The 18,198-nt window shown below is 39.7% G+C and overlaps 1 protein-coding gene across 2 annotated transcripts in view; it reads right to left on the bottom strand.

The window, feature by feature from the left end:
- The window catches only part of SUFU (SUFU negative regulator of hedgehog signaling), a 208,261-nt gene that overhangs the window by 37,667 nt on the left and 152,396 nt on the right, over positions 1-18,198 (bottom strand). Inside the window, exons 5-8 of one of the 2 annotated variants that reach the window (XM_074233818.1) lie at positions 14,266-14,351; positions 9,033-9,105; positions 6,301-6,457; positions 4,302-4,413 (exon numbers count right to left, since the gene is read on the bottom strand). In XM_074233818.1, coding sequence (XP_074089919.1) covers positions 4,302-4,413; positions 6,301-6,457; positions 9,033-9,105; positions 14,266-14,351 — 428 coding nt within the window. The remainder of the gene's footprint in view (positions 1-4,301; positions 4,414-6,300; positions 6,458-9,032; positions 9,106-14,265; positions 14,352-18,198) is intronic. The other variant, XM_074233819.1, reaches the window with a different exon arrangement.

Genomic DNA, 18,198 nt, shown 5'->3' on the forward strand with positions numbered 1-18,198 from the left:
GAATTTTTGTTTTGTTTATTTTTTAGGTTTCTTTTTTGTGTGTGTGAGGCAAATGGGGTTAAGTGGCTTGCCCAAGGCCACACAGCTAGGTAATTATTAAATATCTGAGGCCAGATTTGAACTCAGGTACTCCTGATTCCAGGGCTGGTGCTCTATCCACTGCAACTACCTAGTCGCCACTTATTTATTTTTTAACATAACTGAAATAGGTCCTACTTTGAGAAAACCATTTTAGTATAGTATCTACACCCCAAAAGTTAAAGCCCAAGATAAGAAATTAATCAAATAATATAGGTTTGAACTGTATCTCTAATTACATGATTATAAATGTATTCTACTGATTTGCTATAAATTTATATTTTTACATGCATAAGGGTATTCCAAAAGTGCAGTGCAGTGCAGTCTTAAGCTTTAGTAGCTTAAGTCATGTTTTAAGCTGTAGGAGTTCAAAATTGTTGAGACTTTTGGGACCCTGACTTATAACTATCAATCAAGGTCCCAATCAACTCATAATCATGACTTTATGGAGCATCCCCATTAGTGGAACAAATAAGGTCATACATGCTTTATAGGCTGAGACAAATATGAGCAGAGTGACAGCTCACTTTTATCCAAATCACTGTGAGATCTGTTGATGACCCAATTTCTAATTTGCTGTTCTAACCATTAGCCTTTGCTGCCTCCCAGACTTGAGCTACTCTTCTGTATACTTGCAGGAAAAGATAAAGACATATTTCAAAGACATGTTACTACACAGCATTAAAAGCCTGACCAAGTGAAAATAAAACACATAGACCAAATAACTCACACACAGATTGCTACTACCATGGGGGAGATGCAACAAACTGGTGCGAGCACATTTATGGATGGTTTTTTTAATCGTAATCAACTTGGTTTATCAGAAAGGAGGTCAAGTCCCAGAGTGGGAAGCATGGATATTAAGAACCTGCTTACTAATCTGAACCAAGAACAACTCCATCATTCCTCAAGATAGCAGAGTTCAAAGGAAGAAAGTGCCCAAGTAAGAAAAGTGCCCAAGAATATTCTCATGTAAAAGAGAAATCATTTTGCATCTACTTCTTAACATAATGTTTTTTTTTTTTTTTCTGTATCTGTAATGATGCAGCCTGGAGAATTGAACATTAAATATTAAACCTTTCCTGGTTCCTTGGATATGCCTTTGACTCAAAGGCAGCAGGTCACCATGGTTAAGCCTCTCTGACTTCCTCCCTCCTCTCTTTTTCTATAAGATCTCCTTACTGCTGGAATCTAGATACAGCCAGTCTGCAAGCTGAGAGCCATAACTACTTAAGAGAGCCTTAGATTCAGGGTGCAATTGTCCAATAAACTCTCTAAATTTTCCCAACTTTGAAAAATGATTGTGGAGTACAGTGTCTATCCAGGTCTGATTTGGGAACTGGTTTCTCTTATATGTTCCTTAATAAAATACTTCACAGCTCTAGCTGGGCAGGATATCTTAGCATAGAGATAATGTGTGGGATGGATTAAGTGCTAGAGGGGGACTCAAGAGACCTGGGTTCTATTTCTGGCAATGCTATTAACAAGTTTTGATTCTGAAAGGCAAGTCACTTCCCTATGCAGCCTCTGTATTCTCATCTGAAGGAGGACAGATAATTCCTAAGGTGCCTTTCAGTTAGAAAATGTTATTCCATTCTATGGTCTACACTTTCAGAGGCTCAATATTTCTTTTTCTTTCTTTTTTTTTTTTTAGGTACTCCTGACTCCAAGACCGGTGCTTTATCTACTACGCCACTTAGCTGCCCCTCAATATTTCTTAAGAAAAGGCAATTCTGTGTTGTGATAGCCTAGTTAAATTTGAATTACTGTGAACTTTAACATGGTCAACAATTATTTTTTTTAACATTCATTTAAAAAAATTGGTTTCTAATTCTCTCCCTCCTGCCCCTTGCCACTCATTAAGAACATAGGTAATAAGATATCAATTATACATGTGAAGTCATGCAAAACACAAACAATTATTTCTTATTATTCTATTAGAATCAATTAGAATGATGCTATTTGGCTTTTTGAGGCACTTTCCTTTAAAGAATCTTTCCAGGATTTAGGCCACCACTTGATGAATGAAAATATCTGAGAACTGTGTAATGAACCACACTAGGATTTTCTACTTCAGCTAGGATCAGAATCATAACATACTGCTTCAGTCACTAGTAGGAAAAGTCCACAGGGACCAGAACTCCTAAGATCAAAGGCTATCTTTAGGAAACATGACAGGTTTGACGGCAGTTTTTGGACACTTGAAATTGTAGTTGTTCTTTCATTTATTTTGGTTTTATCTCCTCCACTAAATGAGCTCTCTGATAGCAGAAAAGATATATTTCTCATATCCTCAAGATGACCTAAGTACAGATTGGCACACAGCAAATATTCATTAATGACTTCTTAGAAAAGCAACTTGGGCAGCTAGGTGGTGCAGTGGATAAAGCACCGACCCTGGAGTCAGGAGTACCTAGGTTCAAATGCCACTTAACCCCATTTGCCTTGCAAAAACTTAAAAAAAAAAGCAGCAACTTAATATGGTATTGCTGTGAACCAGTCCAACTATTCTGGAAAAGCTATTAAACTGTATGCACCATTTGACTCACTTATACTACTACCAGGTCTGTACATTAAAGCAATCGAAGAAAGAGGGAAAGGACTCATGTACAAAAATTATTAAGTGTCTGAGGTTGGATTTGAACACAGCTCCTCCTGACTCCAGGGCCAGTGCTCTATTCACTGTACCACCTAGCTGCTCTGGGGATGACCATCAATTGGGGAGTGGTAGAATAAGTTAAGATATATGAATGCAATAAAATATTGTGCCGTAAGAAATAATCACAAGCATGGTTTCAGAAAAACCTATAAAAACTTATAGAAATTGATACAAAGGGGGCGGCTAGGTGGTGCAGTGGATAAAGCACTGGCTCTAGAGTCGGGAGTACCTGGGTTCAAATCCAGGCTCAGACACTTAATAATTACCCAGCTGTGTGGCCTTGCGCAAGCCACTTAACCCCATTTGCCTTGCAAAATCCTAACAAAAAAAAATTGATACAAAGGAAAGTGAACAAAATCAGGCAAAAATTATATGGAAAGAGCAATATTGTAAAGATAATCTACTTTGAAAGCCTCAGTAATAACTTTAACAATAACATGCCAACTACACGCCCAAGGACTCAATGAAACATATTTATAATATTTACAATGGATTATATTTTTCTTGCCTTCTCAATAGATGGAGGAGGGAAGAGAGAGAAGAGAATCTGAATTAAAAAAAGGAAAACAACTAATAATCAGTTTGAAATATTAGCCAGTCCAGAATATTGAGCCTCTTTATAAGAATATCTTTTTCAAAAAATTATCTATTGGAAATTCTCTACCATACTTAATAACCAAGTTCCATTTTCAAGCAACACATTTTTCCCTAGATGGATGAGTTAGCTTATTGAATGCAGGCACTGGTTTTTCTGGCCTGGGATATTGTCTCTTTTCTACTGCACTAGCACCCAAGGCAGAGTCTCTCTAGGGCTGATGCTGAGGGCACTAGGACCAAAGGCCAGGGAATAGGTACCTCCTGACCATTGCACCTGAGAGAACCTATTGGCTCAACAGTGCACTGGTCTGGGCAAGAGAAAAAAAAATTCCAGAATAGTCTCTGACCTTTAGATAGCTTTGGAGTAGAACCTCTTCTTGGACAACCATGTATAAAATGCACCCAGAAAGTAGCAACCCAAATAAAATCAAAGATTTTCCCTCCCAGGGCTACAAAAAAACGAGGTTCACCTTAGAGTAAGGCCCAGGTGGGAGGGTTAAAGTTGCAGATGAGTTGAAGACCAAACCTCAGGAAGGAAGGGCAACTACAGCAGTAACTAAGATAAGGAAAGGAGCAATACTCAATTACAATGGCCCCATTCAAGGTTGGAAGGTCCCAAATCTGATTTCATCCCAACTCTGCCTCACACAGAGCCCATGTAAATATTTGCAGATGTTTATATTCACACCCTACAATGACTCTTTAAAGACTCTAGAACTGGCAAACTTGCATGTCTAACATCTCCCCTCCCTCTATCCCAACTCTTTATCAAGCTGCAAAAATCCTTGATTCCTCTAAGTCTAGTCTTTGTTCTTTTTCATAGACTTTATAGGAGGGAGGAGAAAAGGCTGATACTACCTTACTGGAGGTGAAAACTCTTAAAGATAGAATTCCCTCCAAGTCTTGGAATAGGAGGTGGCTCAGTGGGGACATAAGGCTTAAACCCTGGGAGGGGCCAGACACTTACGGTGCTCGGTCATGATTCAGGCCATTCGGCCGCTGGGTGTTGATTGGAGGGAGGACAGGTTTACTGTTGATCTCTAGTCCCCTCCTCAGGGTCTCTCTGATTTGCTCTGTATCTATAAAGACAAAGCTCGGTCACTTGATGCTTTTTGTTGAGCATCCTAAATCTTACAAAGCTGTTGAGCTGGAAAATACCATCAAACCTGGGGAAGAGAAATCATGCTGGTCCTGAACTATAATTTGTTTTCTGTTGAAGAAAAGCATTTGGGTCTATACTCAAGGGACATACAAGACAAGGTTGTCACTTCTTTGGTTGAGAGGAATGGGTCATTTTCCTTTCTCTGCCTAAGACCCCCTTTCATATAGTCCAATTACTCATAGTTACCAACAAGGTAATGAATCATATAGTCCAATTACTCATAGTTACCAACAAGGTAATGAATCTTTATGAACCACTGAAATATTTTAAGAGTGCCACATGGTTAGGAATGTTAGCAGACATGACAGTTTTGACTGACACATTCCCTGCATTACCACTCATCAGCATATATAGGGTGACATTCATACTTAGCTGCCAGGTTCAGTCTGAGCCCTCATTTTAGGGATAATCTTAATTAGGTCATAAAGGGAAGACCTGCCTCCAGTCAATTCCCTTAAACTCCATACCTTAGGAGACCTTTAATACTCCCTGGGTCTTATTGGGCAAGGGATGGAGTGTGAGGCTGAATTTCACAAAATTTGTCAAATTTTCTCCTGTGATCCACTAACCTGCTTTTACTAGAAAGTTTAACTTCTTTGGTTGGCTTATTTTTAAAGAGACTTTGTTGGTCTTTGAGAAAAAGTTTGCTGAGCTGGTATGCTTCTCTCTAATGACATTTTGATCTAAACAGGCTTCTCTGTACATTGTCCACCATGAACGAAAAGTCAGATAGCTGAATCTTTGGACAAAACTTCTGGATCCTCAAAAAAAAGAAAAAAATCAGCCCTTGTGTCAAGTTCAACTGAATGAATGATTCTGATAACTATATACCCTCTCTGAATTTCCTATTAAGCTTGCACATATGCAGAATAAACAGGAAGGAAAGAAAAGTGTCAAAATATTTTAAAGAAGTTTTCTTAAAATGTTGATCCATTAAGGGAAGATGAAATCGAAAATCTACAAATGTCACCTTTTAGCACAAGCTATAAACCTGCTAGCCATTTAAAAAATGAAGTGGCTGAGTAAAGGCACAAAACACAGGAGTGAAATCTGTAATAATTTTTACCTACAAATTAACAATTTTCAGAGTTTTTCTTTTGGAATTAGTTTTCTGTACTGTTTGCTAAAACTCACCAAGTATTCTTGTACCCAACTAATTGAGTGTACACTCAAGATCACAGCAAGTCATTTGAGATGTAGCCTAGCTTTGTTGATCAGGGCTGCTCATGATCCCACTTGAGAGCTTGGAAGGACAAGGGTCCACTGACAATGGCCCACTATATCTGTAATGAACCAAAGGCACTTTATCTATGTAGAAAAAATCCTGTCCCTATAGAAATTTATGCATTGGACTCATTCTTCCATTACCTGTAGTTTGAACAGTCTGATGCAAGAGTTCTGCTCTGTATCAATTCTAATTCAACTCAATTTCCATCTTTGGTGGTCTCTACCCCTTTTCTATAATTGCCTTATGACTCCAGCTCATTTTCATTAACTCCGTTTTCCATGGGCAGATGTAAAAAATTATCACTGTGAATGGTATACTTCAAAAAATACACTCAAGGAAACAAATGCCACCCAGAAAGAGGTTAATAAAATACTCTTAATTATTCTTGCATTGGGAGAGAATGATTGGCTAGACAAGAAACTACCAGAATGTGCTTTTTCTATTAGAAACCCATCACAAGAGATAATGTAAACCAGGACTCTGAAGAAAGATAATGGAAAAGGAGGCAAGAATCAGGCTAGAACAGAATGGGAAGGGGTAAGAAGGATAAACGTTTGGGATAAGCAGAGGTCTCACCTTTGCCAGAAAGTCTCCGAGGCTGCATCCCAATACAAATACTCCTGCTATCATCGTCATCATCAGGGGGCCGGCTCAGATCATCCCAGGCACACTTGGCACTCACTCCACTCAGATTGGAGCCATCTGTCTCAATTCCTTTATCAACTCTCTCCTGCTTGAAAAGACCCAAAGAACCAAAGCACATTACTCAGATGTTTTCTTCAGCAAGCATTTTTGTTGCTGCCACCATTCTTCTCCCCTAAGAACAGAATCCCCAATCTCACTCTTCACAGCTATCAGAATCACAAACCCCTTGCCAACTACTGAGATCCTTTCAAGGACAACTGTGAATCATGGATCCCAGTAGAATGGCCAACTGCAAGCTACACATTTTCTACACATAGGAGAATCGGTACTCAGATATAGCAATATTAACAGCTTCAGGTTTCTGTCTTTTGCCAAAACTGCTTCCAGTATTTGTGGGGAAAAGTCCCTTAGCAAGAGGCTTGGTTGGTGTGTAAGGGGCCTAGGCACATGAACTACGCCCCTGAGGTTTCACAGAAGGCTGCCTTTGATTAGGAGTACTAGACTTCTCCACCTGCTCTGTGAGAAATGCACCCTTCAGGAGTTTAACAGGGAAATGATAATACATGGAACAAGTTTTAAAAGAAAAAGAAATGGAATCACTAAATCACCTGAATTTCTTTCTTTTTATAGCTAGAGGGTGCAATTACGTAGCAGATGACCAAAGGACTAGTCATTGACAGGACAAATGTTTCTCAATAAAATCTGAGCACAATTTACTAGTTCTTTTTTGGGACTCAGATGGGTGACACAAGTCAGTGACTACCTTCAGTTTCTATCTCAGTCTGTAGTTTAATATGGACACTCAAAATAGACCCTAGTATTCTGAAATCTAAACCTGGTTCCACAAACTCAGCTTTAAGAAGAATGATATTTAGAACACTTGCTTCCTAGATAACCCCTTTAAAATATTTCTATGCTATGTTTGTTTTCATACACTAATCATATGCTCTTCTGTGTGTGCTCAGGCTTTATTATACTAAAGGTCAACTGGATAACAGGCAGCCTAGGTTAGGTCAAAGGTTTAAAATATTTCTATGCTATGTTTTCATACACTAATCATATGCTCTTCTGTGTGTGCTCAGGCTTTATTATACTAAAGGTCAACTGGATAACAGGCAGCCTAGGTTAGGTCAAAGTAAGTTACCTTGTGAACAGGAACCTCAGTTGGCACCTCAGCTTTTCCCTACCTATGGAACCCTTGAATTCCATTTTGTTAAGAAAGGTTGGTAGCATCACTCAGGCCTTAGTTTGATACTAGTCCACTCCGGTGAATAAGCCAGACTGGGGAAGAACCAGCTAATGGGAGTAAACTTGGCACTGACCTCTGGAACTATAGCAATAAGATTTTTTTTTCTAACTTTCCACACTCATTGCTCAAGAGGTATTCATGAAATATTAAGGCAAGAAAGGATCATCTAGTCCCACCTCCTCATTTCAGCAAAGAGATACCAGAAGATACTGACGGTGCTGAAATAAGATTAGCTTTTGCCCCCTGTTCTGGCAGGTGGAGATTTATCTTTGCATTAAGAATTGTTTTTGTGGAAATAGTTCTTCCCTATTTGTCCTCCTCCTTCCTTCTCAGTTAACTTAGGGACCTGCTGTCTAGTCTCAAGATTTCTTGTGCAGGGAGGACAGGATTGCTTTTGGCATTCAGACTAATAATTGGTTGGTTTCAAAGAATCAGAGTTCCCTTTCAGGACCCAAGACTTAAGAAGGGGTTGAATCACAGTTCATGGTGCCAAATGCAAGGCTCTATTATGACTACAGAGCAAGGAGCTAGCTGGCCTCCTCTATATTTATGCCAACTGACCCAGGATACAAAGGAGCCCCAAACAAAGCAAAGAGAGGCAGCCTGGTAAAGATGGGGGATCAGAGCATCTGGGCTCAAATCCCAGCTATGTTACTTATTATTTATGTGACCTTGGTCTTAATTGTTCTAGGTCTCAGTTTCCCCATATGTAAAAATCAGTGAAATGGGTTAAAGCTGGACCACAAGTTCTCTCAAGCTTTAAAATCTATAATCCTCAAATAGGGGACATTAGTTGCAATATGAAAATAGAGTTAAGAGGATTTAGGAAAGTAGAAAAATTTATTTGTATATATGGTATTTGTATGATCTGAGCTTTCTCAAGTCTTCCCAAGTCTGCCCTGATGTGTCAAGAGATTCCTGAGCAAAAGAGCCTATTTTTTTTTTCCTGGAACAAAGCTTCCCTTTCTCTAAGCTACTTTCCCATAATTCAGAAAAATCTGGAATTCTGAATGTCTCAAAGAAGGCAAAGATAGCCTGAAGATATCAGTAAACATAAGGGATATGAAGTGAGATTTATTTTTGTGTGTTACGAAATTTGCCTTTTAATTAAGGCAAATTCATATCTTAAAATAAAAATTACCCAACTATTAGATCACAGTAAATCCACAATGCCAGTAAATGAAAACGTGTGTGCATATGAATATGTGCTTCTTAATATATCACTGAAAAGCAAACATTCAAATGAGGAAGATATCTGTCTGGCAGTCTAAGGTAAAATGCATCTAAGAATTCTCCAGTCTCTAATATCAGTCCTATCCTGAGCATTGCTGGTTTAAAGGAAAAGAAAGATAAAATAAACTCAGAAGGACAAAATGTAAAACAGTGGGAGAAGTTTTCTAAACTCAAGACATACTTGCAGATGTGGATCAATCTCAAATATGGTTTCGCCTCTTCGCATATCAGTTATTAACCAGGGACCACCAGCTCTGTGAAAAGAGAAACATTAAGATACATAATGGTAATTCTCTGTATAGCATGGACTTATTCAAGAAAGGCTAAGTCACTGAGGAGGAGACAATTGGAAGTGGAGAACCACCCTAAGTTTTAGTCTACAGTTTATTTAGCCCTACCCTTGGATCCAGTCACTTTTTCTTTTTTTAACTGATATTTTATATTCCCAATTATATGTTATGGTAGTTTTTCAATATTTATCCATTTGCAAATTTGTAAGTTACACATTTTTCTATCACCCTCTCTTCCCTCCCCCTTCCCCTTGGTGGAGAATAGTCTGGTAAAAGTTGGTCATGTACATTTATGTTTAAGAAATTAACAAATTAGTCATTTTGTGTAAGAGGGATTAGGATTAAGGGGAAAGACAGAAAACCATGAGATAGGAAGGGAAAACAAAATTTTTAAAAAGGGAACATAGTATATATTCAGCTTCCATGGTTTTTCCCTGACTCTGGATATGGATAGTATTGTCTATAACAGGTCTCCCAGGGTGTCTTTGATCTCTGAACTGCAGAGAGGAGCCCTATCCAGCATAGTTATCAATTTAAATTGTTATATTATCATGAACAACGTTCTCCTGGTTCTGATACCTTTATTTAGCATCAATTCATTTAATTCTTTCCATTCTTCTCTAAAGTCTGACCACTCATGGTTTCTTACAGAACAATAGAACCCTGAACATTCATATACCATAACTTGTTTAGCCATTACCCAATTTATGGGTATCCCCCTCAATTTCAATTATTTACTAAAGAATTGCTATAATTGTTTTTTTTTTAGTTTTTTTTTTTTGCAAGGCAAACAGAGTTAAGTGGCTTGCCCAAGGCCACACAGCTAGGTAATTATTAAGTGTCTGAGACCGGATTTGAACCCAGGTACTCCTGACTCCAGGGCCAGTGCTTTATCCACTACGCCACCTAGCTGCCCCCCACTACGCCACCTAACCACCCCTAAAATTGTTTTTGAAGTGTGAGACTTTTCTTGCTTTTTTATGATTTCTTTTGAAATGAGAAAGTATTGGTATTGCTGGGTCAAAGGGTATGATCAGTTTTATTGCTCTTTGGGCAAAGTTCCAGATCAATGACATTTTTCAGATCAAATAATCAATTCTTCCTTTACTTGTATGGGTATGGAACACTGCATATAATGGAAAAAAATTTTTTTCAACCACTAAGGGAATCTTCAGTTCCAGTGACTTCAACTATAATGATTAAGTTTCAGCACCACCTTCTAGAGGAGGTTTTTCCCTTAACTGTCTTCTCCTTTTAAGTTACTTAGAATATACTTTGTATGTATCTGATCTGTACATATACCTAAGGATATATGCAGATGATGTTCTTACCATCCCCACCCTTACCCCCAATTAGAGGGTAAGCTCCTTGGGGGCAGGGATCTGTCTGGATTTTTTTAAAGTTTTGCTTTTGCCTGGCACACAATAAGGACTTAGTAAATTCTGGTCGATGGCTAGTTGATAAGTCAGGGTAAACTGACAAAAGAAACAAAAAAACAAAATGGGAGAAAAGGACACAACTTCTTAAAAGAGGCATTAGGGAAAATAGTGGAATAGGTCAGATAATTCTAAGCTCTTCTGGTTTCTTCCACAAACAAGCCTAAAAAGCACCTTTGCCACCTTGTTGAAAAATAAGCAAAAGTTGGGAAAGCATAGTGTCCTTCTGGGAGAACCAGAGAAGAGTCCAAGAAAAATCCCCAGCATAGGTTTGGCCTGAGTGAAGTGTAAACAGCTCCAGGATAGCTCCCTAAAACAACGAAAGCTGAAGCAAGCTGTGAGCCCTCAGGGTGGCTCTGAGGAATTCTCACAGGAATTCTTACCTCTGGAACAGAGAGGGAATCAGTGGGGAGTCAGAGCCCAGGAAGAGATCACCTTTGCTAGTGTAGCAGAGTCAGAGTCCTGGTCTAGAAGAACCAGAATAGGTGTGGGGGGGAGGCAATATCAGTGGTGGCTATGGACATTTAGAGAACTGAGCTCTGGGTCTTGATTCCAGGCTAAAGATTACAGCCACTGGAGGGTTCTCAGGAATAAAGATTATTTCCAGCACAGTGTGCTAAGGAGTCTCAGCTGTGGCTTGGAGTGCAGGGGTTGGGTTCAGGACAGAATTCCACCCTGCAGGTCTAGAGATGAATATGACAAACTGCTAAAAAAATTTTTTTTTAATGAGCAAAGAAAGAATGCAACCATATACAGTTACTATGGGAATTGAGAAAATTGGAATTCATCTTTAGTGGAAGATACTGAAGCAAAAAAGTGTCTCTCTTACCCCAAAGAGTAACATTAAATGGTTACCTGTTGAAAAAGAATTCACAGAACTCAAAAAAAGACAGATTGAGGAAAAACTAAAAAAAAAAAAAATCACAAAAGAAGATTATGAAAAGAAAGTAACCACCTGGAAAAGAATATTCAGAATCTTAAGAAAATGGTTCACTTTAAAAATTTAGATTTGGGCAAGGGGAAGTCAGTAAAGTTATTAGAGGTCAAGAAATAATAAAACAAAATGAAAAAATAGAAGACAATGTGAAACACTTTTAAGAAAAACAACCAACCTTAAGAACAGATCAAGAAGAGATAATATAAGAATAATCAGACTACCTGAAAGCTACGATCAAAAAAAGGATCTTGATACAATACAAGAAATAAAGAAAACAGTTCTCATGTGTTAGAACAAGAGGGGGAAAAATTCACTGATTGTCACCTGAAAGGGATTATAAGAGGAAAACTGACAGGAATATCATAAATAAAATTCCAAAATCCCCAAGTTAAGGAGAGAATATTAACAGCAACAAGGAAAAAAACCAATTCAAATACAGTGGAGCCATATAATTAGAAATACACAAGCCCTATCACTGGCTACATTAAAAAATTGAAGGTCTTGGATAACTACATATAGAATACCAATCAGGATTGTCCCCCAAAATACCATAACCAGCAAACAAGCATAATCCTCAGTGGGGAAAAAAAAGACATTTAGTGAATTGCCAGGCTTTCAGGGTTTTGTTACAAAAAGACCTGAACTTAATAGAAAATTTAACATACAAGATCCAAAAGAAATATAAGGATTATTGTCCTTCATTCTCAAAGAAGACCATGACATCAGTGAAGGTGATGCCTTGACAAGCACATGAATTGGATTTGAGTGAGGGGAGGCTGTGCTAAGTCATCAGCCTCACTTTTTCCTCCAGAGTCATTAGGGTCCACCAGCCAGATATAATCAGGACAACTGGAGATGGCCCTGGATGCAAGGCAATTAGGGTTAAGTGACTAGATTCAAACTCTGGTTCTCCTAACACCATGGTCAGTGCTCTATCCACTGCACTACTTAGCTGCCCTTCAAAAGAAATAAAAGAACTAATTACAAGAGACTCAATAAGGAAAAACTATTTACCATTTCTATGTGAAAATGTAAACCATAAAAAATTGTTAATAGTAAAAGGTAGTTTGAAGGAAAGATTGGGGTAGAGTTGAGTAGATTAAGTTTCTAAAAACTAAAAATGAGAAGAGATAAAATAAAAAGAGATATGCACAAATGAGATGTGAAAGTAAGAACTGATACAGAAGAATTAGATGGGGGAAGGAGAGTTCTGATAGTTCTGAAAGCCCACTCTCTTGGGAAATGGGTTAATGAGGGAATAATAGTTTTTTTTTAAAACGGCAATGGGGTTAAGTGGCCTGCCCAGGGCCACATAGCTAGGTAATTATTAAGTGTCTGAGGCCCAATTTGAACTCAGGTACTCCTGACTCCAGGGCCAGCTACTGCTCTATCCACTGCGCCACCTAGCCGCCCCAGGGAATAATAAATATATATAAACACACTCATATGTATAAAAGCCTTTTAAATTCAGAGAGAATTAATAGGAGGGAATAGGGAGAAAGTGAGGGAATAAGATAAGGGAATGTACAGAAAGGTGAGTAGATCATTGAGGAGGGAGGGCCTAGAAAGGTATGAAGATCAATGAGGAGTGGGGAAATAAAAGGTGTATTAGAGAAGAATTCATGGAAGGGGATAGGTTTAGAAATAGAAGGGCAAAGGGGGTGGGACCAAGATGGCCGTGGAGACAGGAATTTCCAGCAGTTTTTTCTCCCAGAACAGTCCAAATGCCATAAAATTATGACTCTAACCAAATTCTAGAGTGGCAGAACCCAAAAAGACTCAGTGAAACAATTTTCTGGCTCAAGACAACTTGGGGGGCAGCTAGGTGGTGTAGTGGATAAAGCACCGGCCCTGGAGTCAGGAGCACCTGGGTTCAAATCCAGTCTCAGACACTAAAATAATTACCTAGCTGTGTGGCCTTGGGCAAGCCACTTAACCCCATTTGCCTTGCAAAAACCTACAAAACAAAACAAAACAATCAAGACAACTTGGAAGATCCACAAGAAAGATCTATTCTACTGGGGCTGGAAGGGGGCCCAGTATAGCCTGGGTCCCACTTGGAGCAAACCAGTTCTAGTCTTCCAGAACAGCCCATAGGATGCCCGAGTCCCTGGGGACACTTGGATCTATGGCAGCAGGCATGGTGTCCAGGGATCCCCAAGGACAACTTGGAAGGTCAGCAGGAAAACTGCTGCACCAGAGTGAGCTTGGAACCCAGGTTAGTGCAGGCTTCAGTAGAGGTCTCAGTGCAGCTCCTCCCCAGAACCTGTGGAGCCACCCAGCAGCCACTCCCAGAGTGCTCAGCCAGCAGGTATTAAGGGGGTAGGGAGAGACTGAACAAGTTTCAATGCTATCCCTGGGGTAGGACTCTGCTGCTTTGCCCATACTCAGATCCAGGTTGTAGTCTGGGGTCCCATACTGTCATAGCAGAACAGAGTCCCTCCTCACAGCTCTAGGGCAGAGGGGAGAACATGTGATCATCCACAGTCCAGAGCACAGAACTTTCTTGAAATGGAAATTTTTGCTTTATATTATGAATTCTCTCATATACTTTGTTGTACACATGAAAGTTTTAAAAAAAATTTGTATTAAAGTTTAAAAAAAAAGAGGTCAACACCCACCATCAGGAAGTCAGGGAAACTCTTTATGGGCCTTTGAATTACTACCACAACTATTCCAGTGCTTGAGGAAACTAAAGCTAGATGCTAATGGCAGGGAAAAGAATAGATAGTAAGATAAAATAATACTTACACAGGGACTGTTCGAAGTAGCTCAAGGATACCCTGCCCATTCCACTGTTGGGCTGCATGTAGCTCTTCTGTGCAAACACCAACAATCTAAGATGCCCAAAACAAAATGTGACTGCATATTAACAACTATCCTTTTGTCTTGTTCCAGGAGAGAAAGAAGTTGGCTACTTAGAGACTTATGACACAGAGCCAAGAGGGAGAATCTAAGTTGACTACACCTGATGTGTCAAAAGTTGAGGTTTAGTACCCTTTGAGTAATGCACAGGAGAGTGCCTCCTAGCACCTTATCCTGGCTATGACAGTACACATATCTTGTTGAGTTCAAGACCTTGCTCCTAGGGTATAGAGAAGGAAAATGAGATGCCCCAAATAGATGCCCCCATTCATTTCATATTTATTCAGAATCTTAAATCATGGTTAAGATTTCTGTGTTAGATGATTATTACAGTGATTATCTATCTATTCCTGTTATGATCACAGGTAACTGTTAAATATTCCTACTTCAGAACCATCACAAAGTGGGTCATGATTTCATCTTTAATGCCCAGTCAATTCTGAGAGGCTTATTTTCCTCATGGAAAAGGCTAAATTTATATCTGAATGTTATTTGTTCTTTAATTTTAAAACAGACAAACTGAATAATAATTTAAGAAAAAGCACACAATTAAATAGTTATAAAACAAGAGAACAAAATTTTACCCTGAACTCCCAGACTTTTATATAGGAGAATTAAATGAGTTCAGCTGCATGTGTCTTTAGATCAAAGGGACTTCAGAGGTCATCTGAGGTCCAATACCTTCCAATAACAGTTTAAGAAACCAAGGCCCAGGGATGGTAAGTGAATTGCCCAAGGTTCCAGGGCTAATAAGTACCGAGTGTAGGAACAGCATCCAGGATCTCTTATTCAAGAAATTCAAAACTTTTTTGTTCTGGGAACCTTTCCAGGCCCACCAGGTATTTTGCCTTGCAATGTATAGTTTTGATTCTTGGGATTTCACTCAATAGCACCTCATGTAGCTCCTTCCATTTTACCTTGTTTACTTCATACACATTGCTTTTTTTATAAGGTTTTTTGCAAGGCCATGGGGTTAAGTGGCTTGCCCAAGGCCACGCCAGTGCTCTATCCACTATGCCACCTAGCTGCCCCTACACATTGCTTTCTTTTTTTAAAATTTTTTTATTTAATATTTATTTTCATTTTGTACAAATAATTTTTTTATATGTTAATAAAATATTCTTGTTTAAGAGTAAACACAATACCCCCTCCCTCCAAAAAATATAGACTGGCTTGAGCAATAAAGGGGAAAGAAAAAAATTAAAATTATAGTAAAAATAGTAGGTATGGCCAGATGATGCAGTGGATGGAGCACCAGCCCTGGAGTCAGGAGCACTTGAGCCCATATCCAGCCCCATATACCCAACAACCACCCAGCTGTGTGACATGCAAGCCACCCCAGCCCCACTGCCCTGCAAAAACCAAAAAAAGAAAAAAAAGACCCAAAATGAAATAAAATAGTAATAATAGTAGGGATGGCTGGGTGGCAGACAGAGCACTGGCCCTTGAGTCAGGAGCACCTGGGTCCAAATCCAGCCTCAGACACCCAACAATCACCCTGCTATGCGGCCCCAGGCAGGCCACCCAGCCCCATTTTCCCTGCACCCCCCCCCAAAAAAAACAATAATAATAAAAAAATGTGCTTCAGTCTGTGTTCCAACACTACCAGCTCTGTTGCAGGTGGATCACATTCTTTATGATAAGTCCATCACAAAAGTTACTTCCATATTTTTCTACTGTTGCCATTGCTGATCACAATTCCCTCCTTTCTTATTTCTCCACTACCATGTACTATATTTTCTCTCTCCTTTCACTACCCTACAGCAGAGTGGCGCAGCAGACAGAGGCCCCGAGCCCCCATACCACCCCTTAGGCCCAGCATCCACCTGGCCCTATGGTCCCGGACAGGCCATCCAATCCCAGCCCCTTGTAAGAAGTAAAAAAGAAAATGTGTTATAACTGACCACTCTCCCCCCATGGTCCATCCTCTCCTCCATCACTCACATCCTCCCCTTCCCCCTGTCTCCCTCTCTCTTTCTTACTCCAGATGCCTATACCCCATTGAGTATGTATGCTGTTTCCTCTCCTAGCCACCTCTGACGAGAGCAAAGATTCCCTCATTCCCCCTTCCATATCATTGCAATAGCTCACTGTAATAAAGAAAAATCTTATATGAAATATCTTGGCCTATTCCCCCTCTCCTTTTTCTTTCTCCCATTACATTTCCCTTTTTTCTGTTGACTCCATTTTTACACCACATTTTATCTTCAAATTCAGCTTTCTCCTGTGCTTCAACTATAAAAGCTCCCTCTACCTGCTCTATTAACTGAGAAGGTTCATATGAGTATTATCACTGTCATTTTTCTATACAGGAATGCATGCAGTTCATCATCATTAAGTCCCTTCTTCTCCACTCTCTATGCTTCACCTGAGTCCTGTATTTGAAGATCAAACCCTCTGTTCAGTTCTGGCCATTCCAACAGGAACATTTGAAATTCCCCTGGTTCATTGAAAGTCCATCTTTTTCCCTGGAAGAGGACATTCAGTTTTGCTGGGTAGTTGATTCTCAGTTGCATTCTAAGCTCTTTTGCCTTCCCAGTATATTATATTCCAAGCCCTATGAGCTTTTAATGTAGTTGCTGCTAAGTCCTGTGTGATCCTGACTGCAGCCCCACGATATTTGAATTGTGTCCTTCTGGCTACTTGTAATATTTTCTCTTCGACTTGGGAGTTCTGGAACTTGGCTATAATATTCCTAGGGGTTGGTTTTTTGGGATCTCTTTCTTGGGGGGATTGGTGGATTCTCTCCATTTCTATTTTGCCCTCTGCTTCTAGGATATCAGGGCAATTTTCCTGTAGTAATTCTTTGAAAATGATGTCAAGGCTCTTTTCCTGATCATGACTTTCAGGTATTCCAATAACTTTTAAATTATCTTTCGTAAATCTGTTTTCCATATCAGTTTTTTTCAATGAGATGTTTCACATTTTCTTCTAATTTTTCATTCTTTTGGTTTTGAAGTATTGAGTCCTGATTTCTCGTAAACTCAGCAATCTCCCTGAATTCTATTCTTTGTCTAAAGGATTTGTTTTCCTTAGAGAGCTTTCTTATCTCTATTTCCCATCTGGCCGATTCTGCTTTTTAAAGCATTCTTCTCCTCAATAACTTTCTGAACTATGCTGGTTTTTAACATGTTATTTTCTTCAGCATTTTTTTGGATTTCCTTGACTAAGCTGCTGACTTCATTTTCATGTTTTTCCTGCATCTCTCTCATTTCTCTTCCCAGTTTTTCTTTTATTTCCCTCATTTGATTTTCAGTCTTTTTTGAGCTCTGTCATAGCCTGAGCCCAATTTTTGTTTTTCTTGGAGTCTTTAGATGCAAGGAGCTTGTGTTTCCTCATCTTCAGACTGAGTGTGTCGATCCTTCTTGGGCTCACAGGCAAAATATTTCTCAATGGTGTTCCCCTTTTTTTTCTATGCTTGCTCATTTTCCCAGCCTGAGCCTGGATTGGGGGTGCTTCCTGAGCTTTTGGGATACCCCCACAAGGATCTCAGTGTGTGAGGCTCTGTCCTCCCTCCTGGTCTGTGAATGATCTGCTCCGGAGCTGAGGTGGAGGGAGCCCCTGCTGCTCTATGGGGGGGCCTAGACTGTGATCAGGATCTGAATGTGGTCAGAACCCTAGCATCCTGTTCCAGGGACAGAACTGGGCAGTCTCTCTCTGCTCCCTCTCTAGGCTCAGTGTGCTCATGCCCTGAGGGCTTCTGCTTACTGGCTTATGTTTCCTGTTCCTAGATCTGGGCTGCTGTGGCCACACTGCTAGCTGTGTGCCCTGAGGGCTGGGCTTCACATGCTCACTCTGGCAGAGGTCCCCCGCTGTTCC

Source organism: Macrotis lagotis, chromosome 4, assembly GCF_037893015.1.
Source record: "Macrotis lagotis isolate mMagLag1 chromosome 4, bilby.v1.9.chrom.fasta, whole genome shotgun sequence".
Taxonomy (NCBI): domain Eukaryota; kingdom Metazoa; phylum Chordata; class Mammalia; order Peramelemorphia; family Peramelidae; genus Macrotis; species Macrotis lagotis.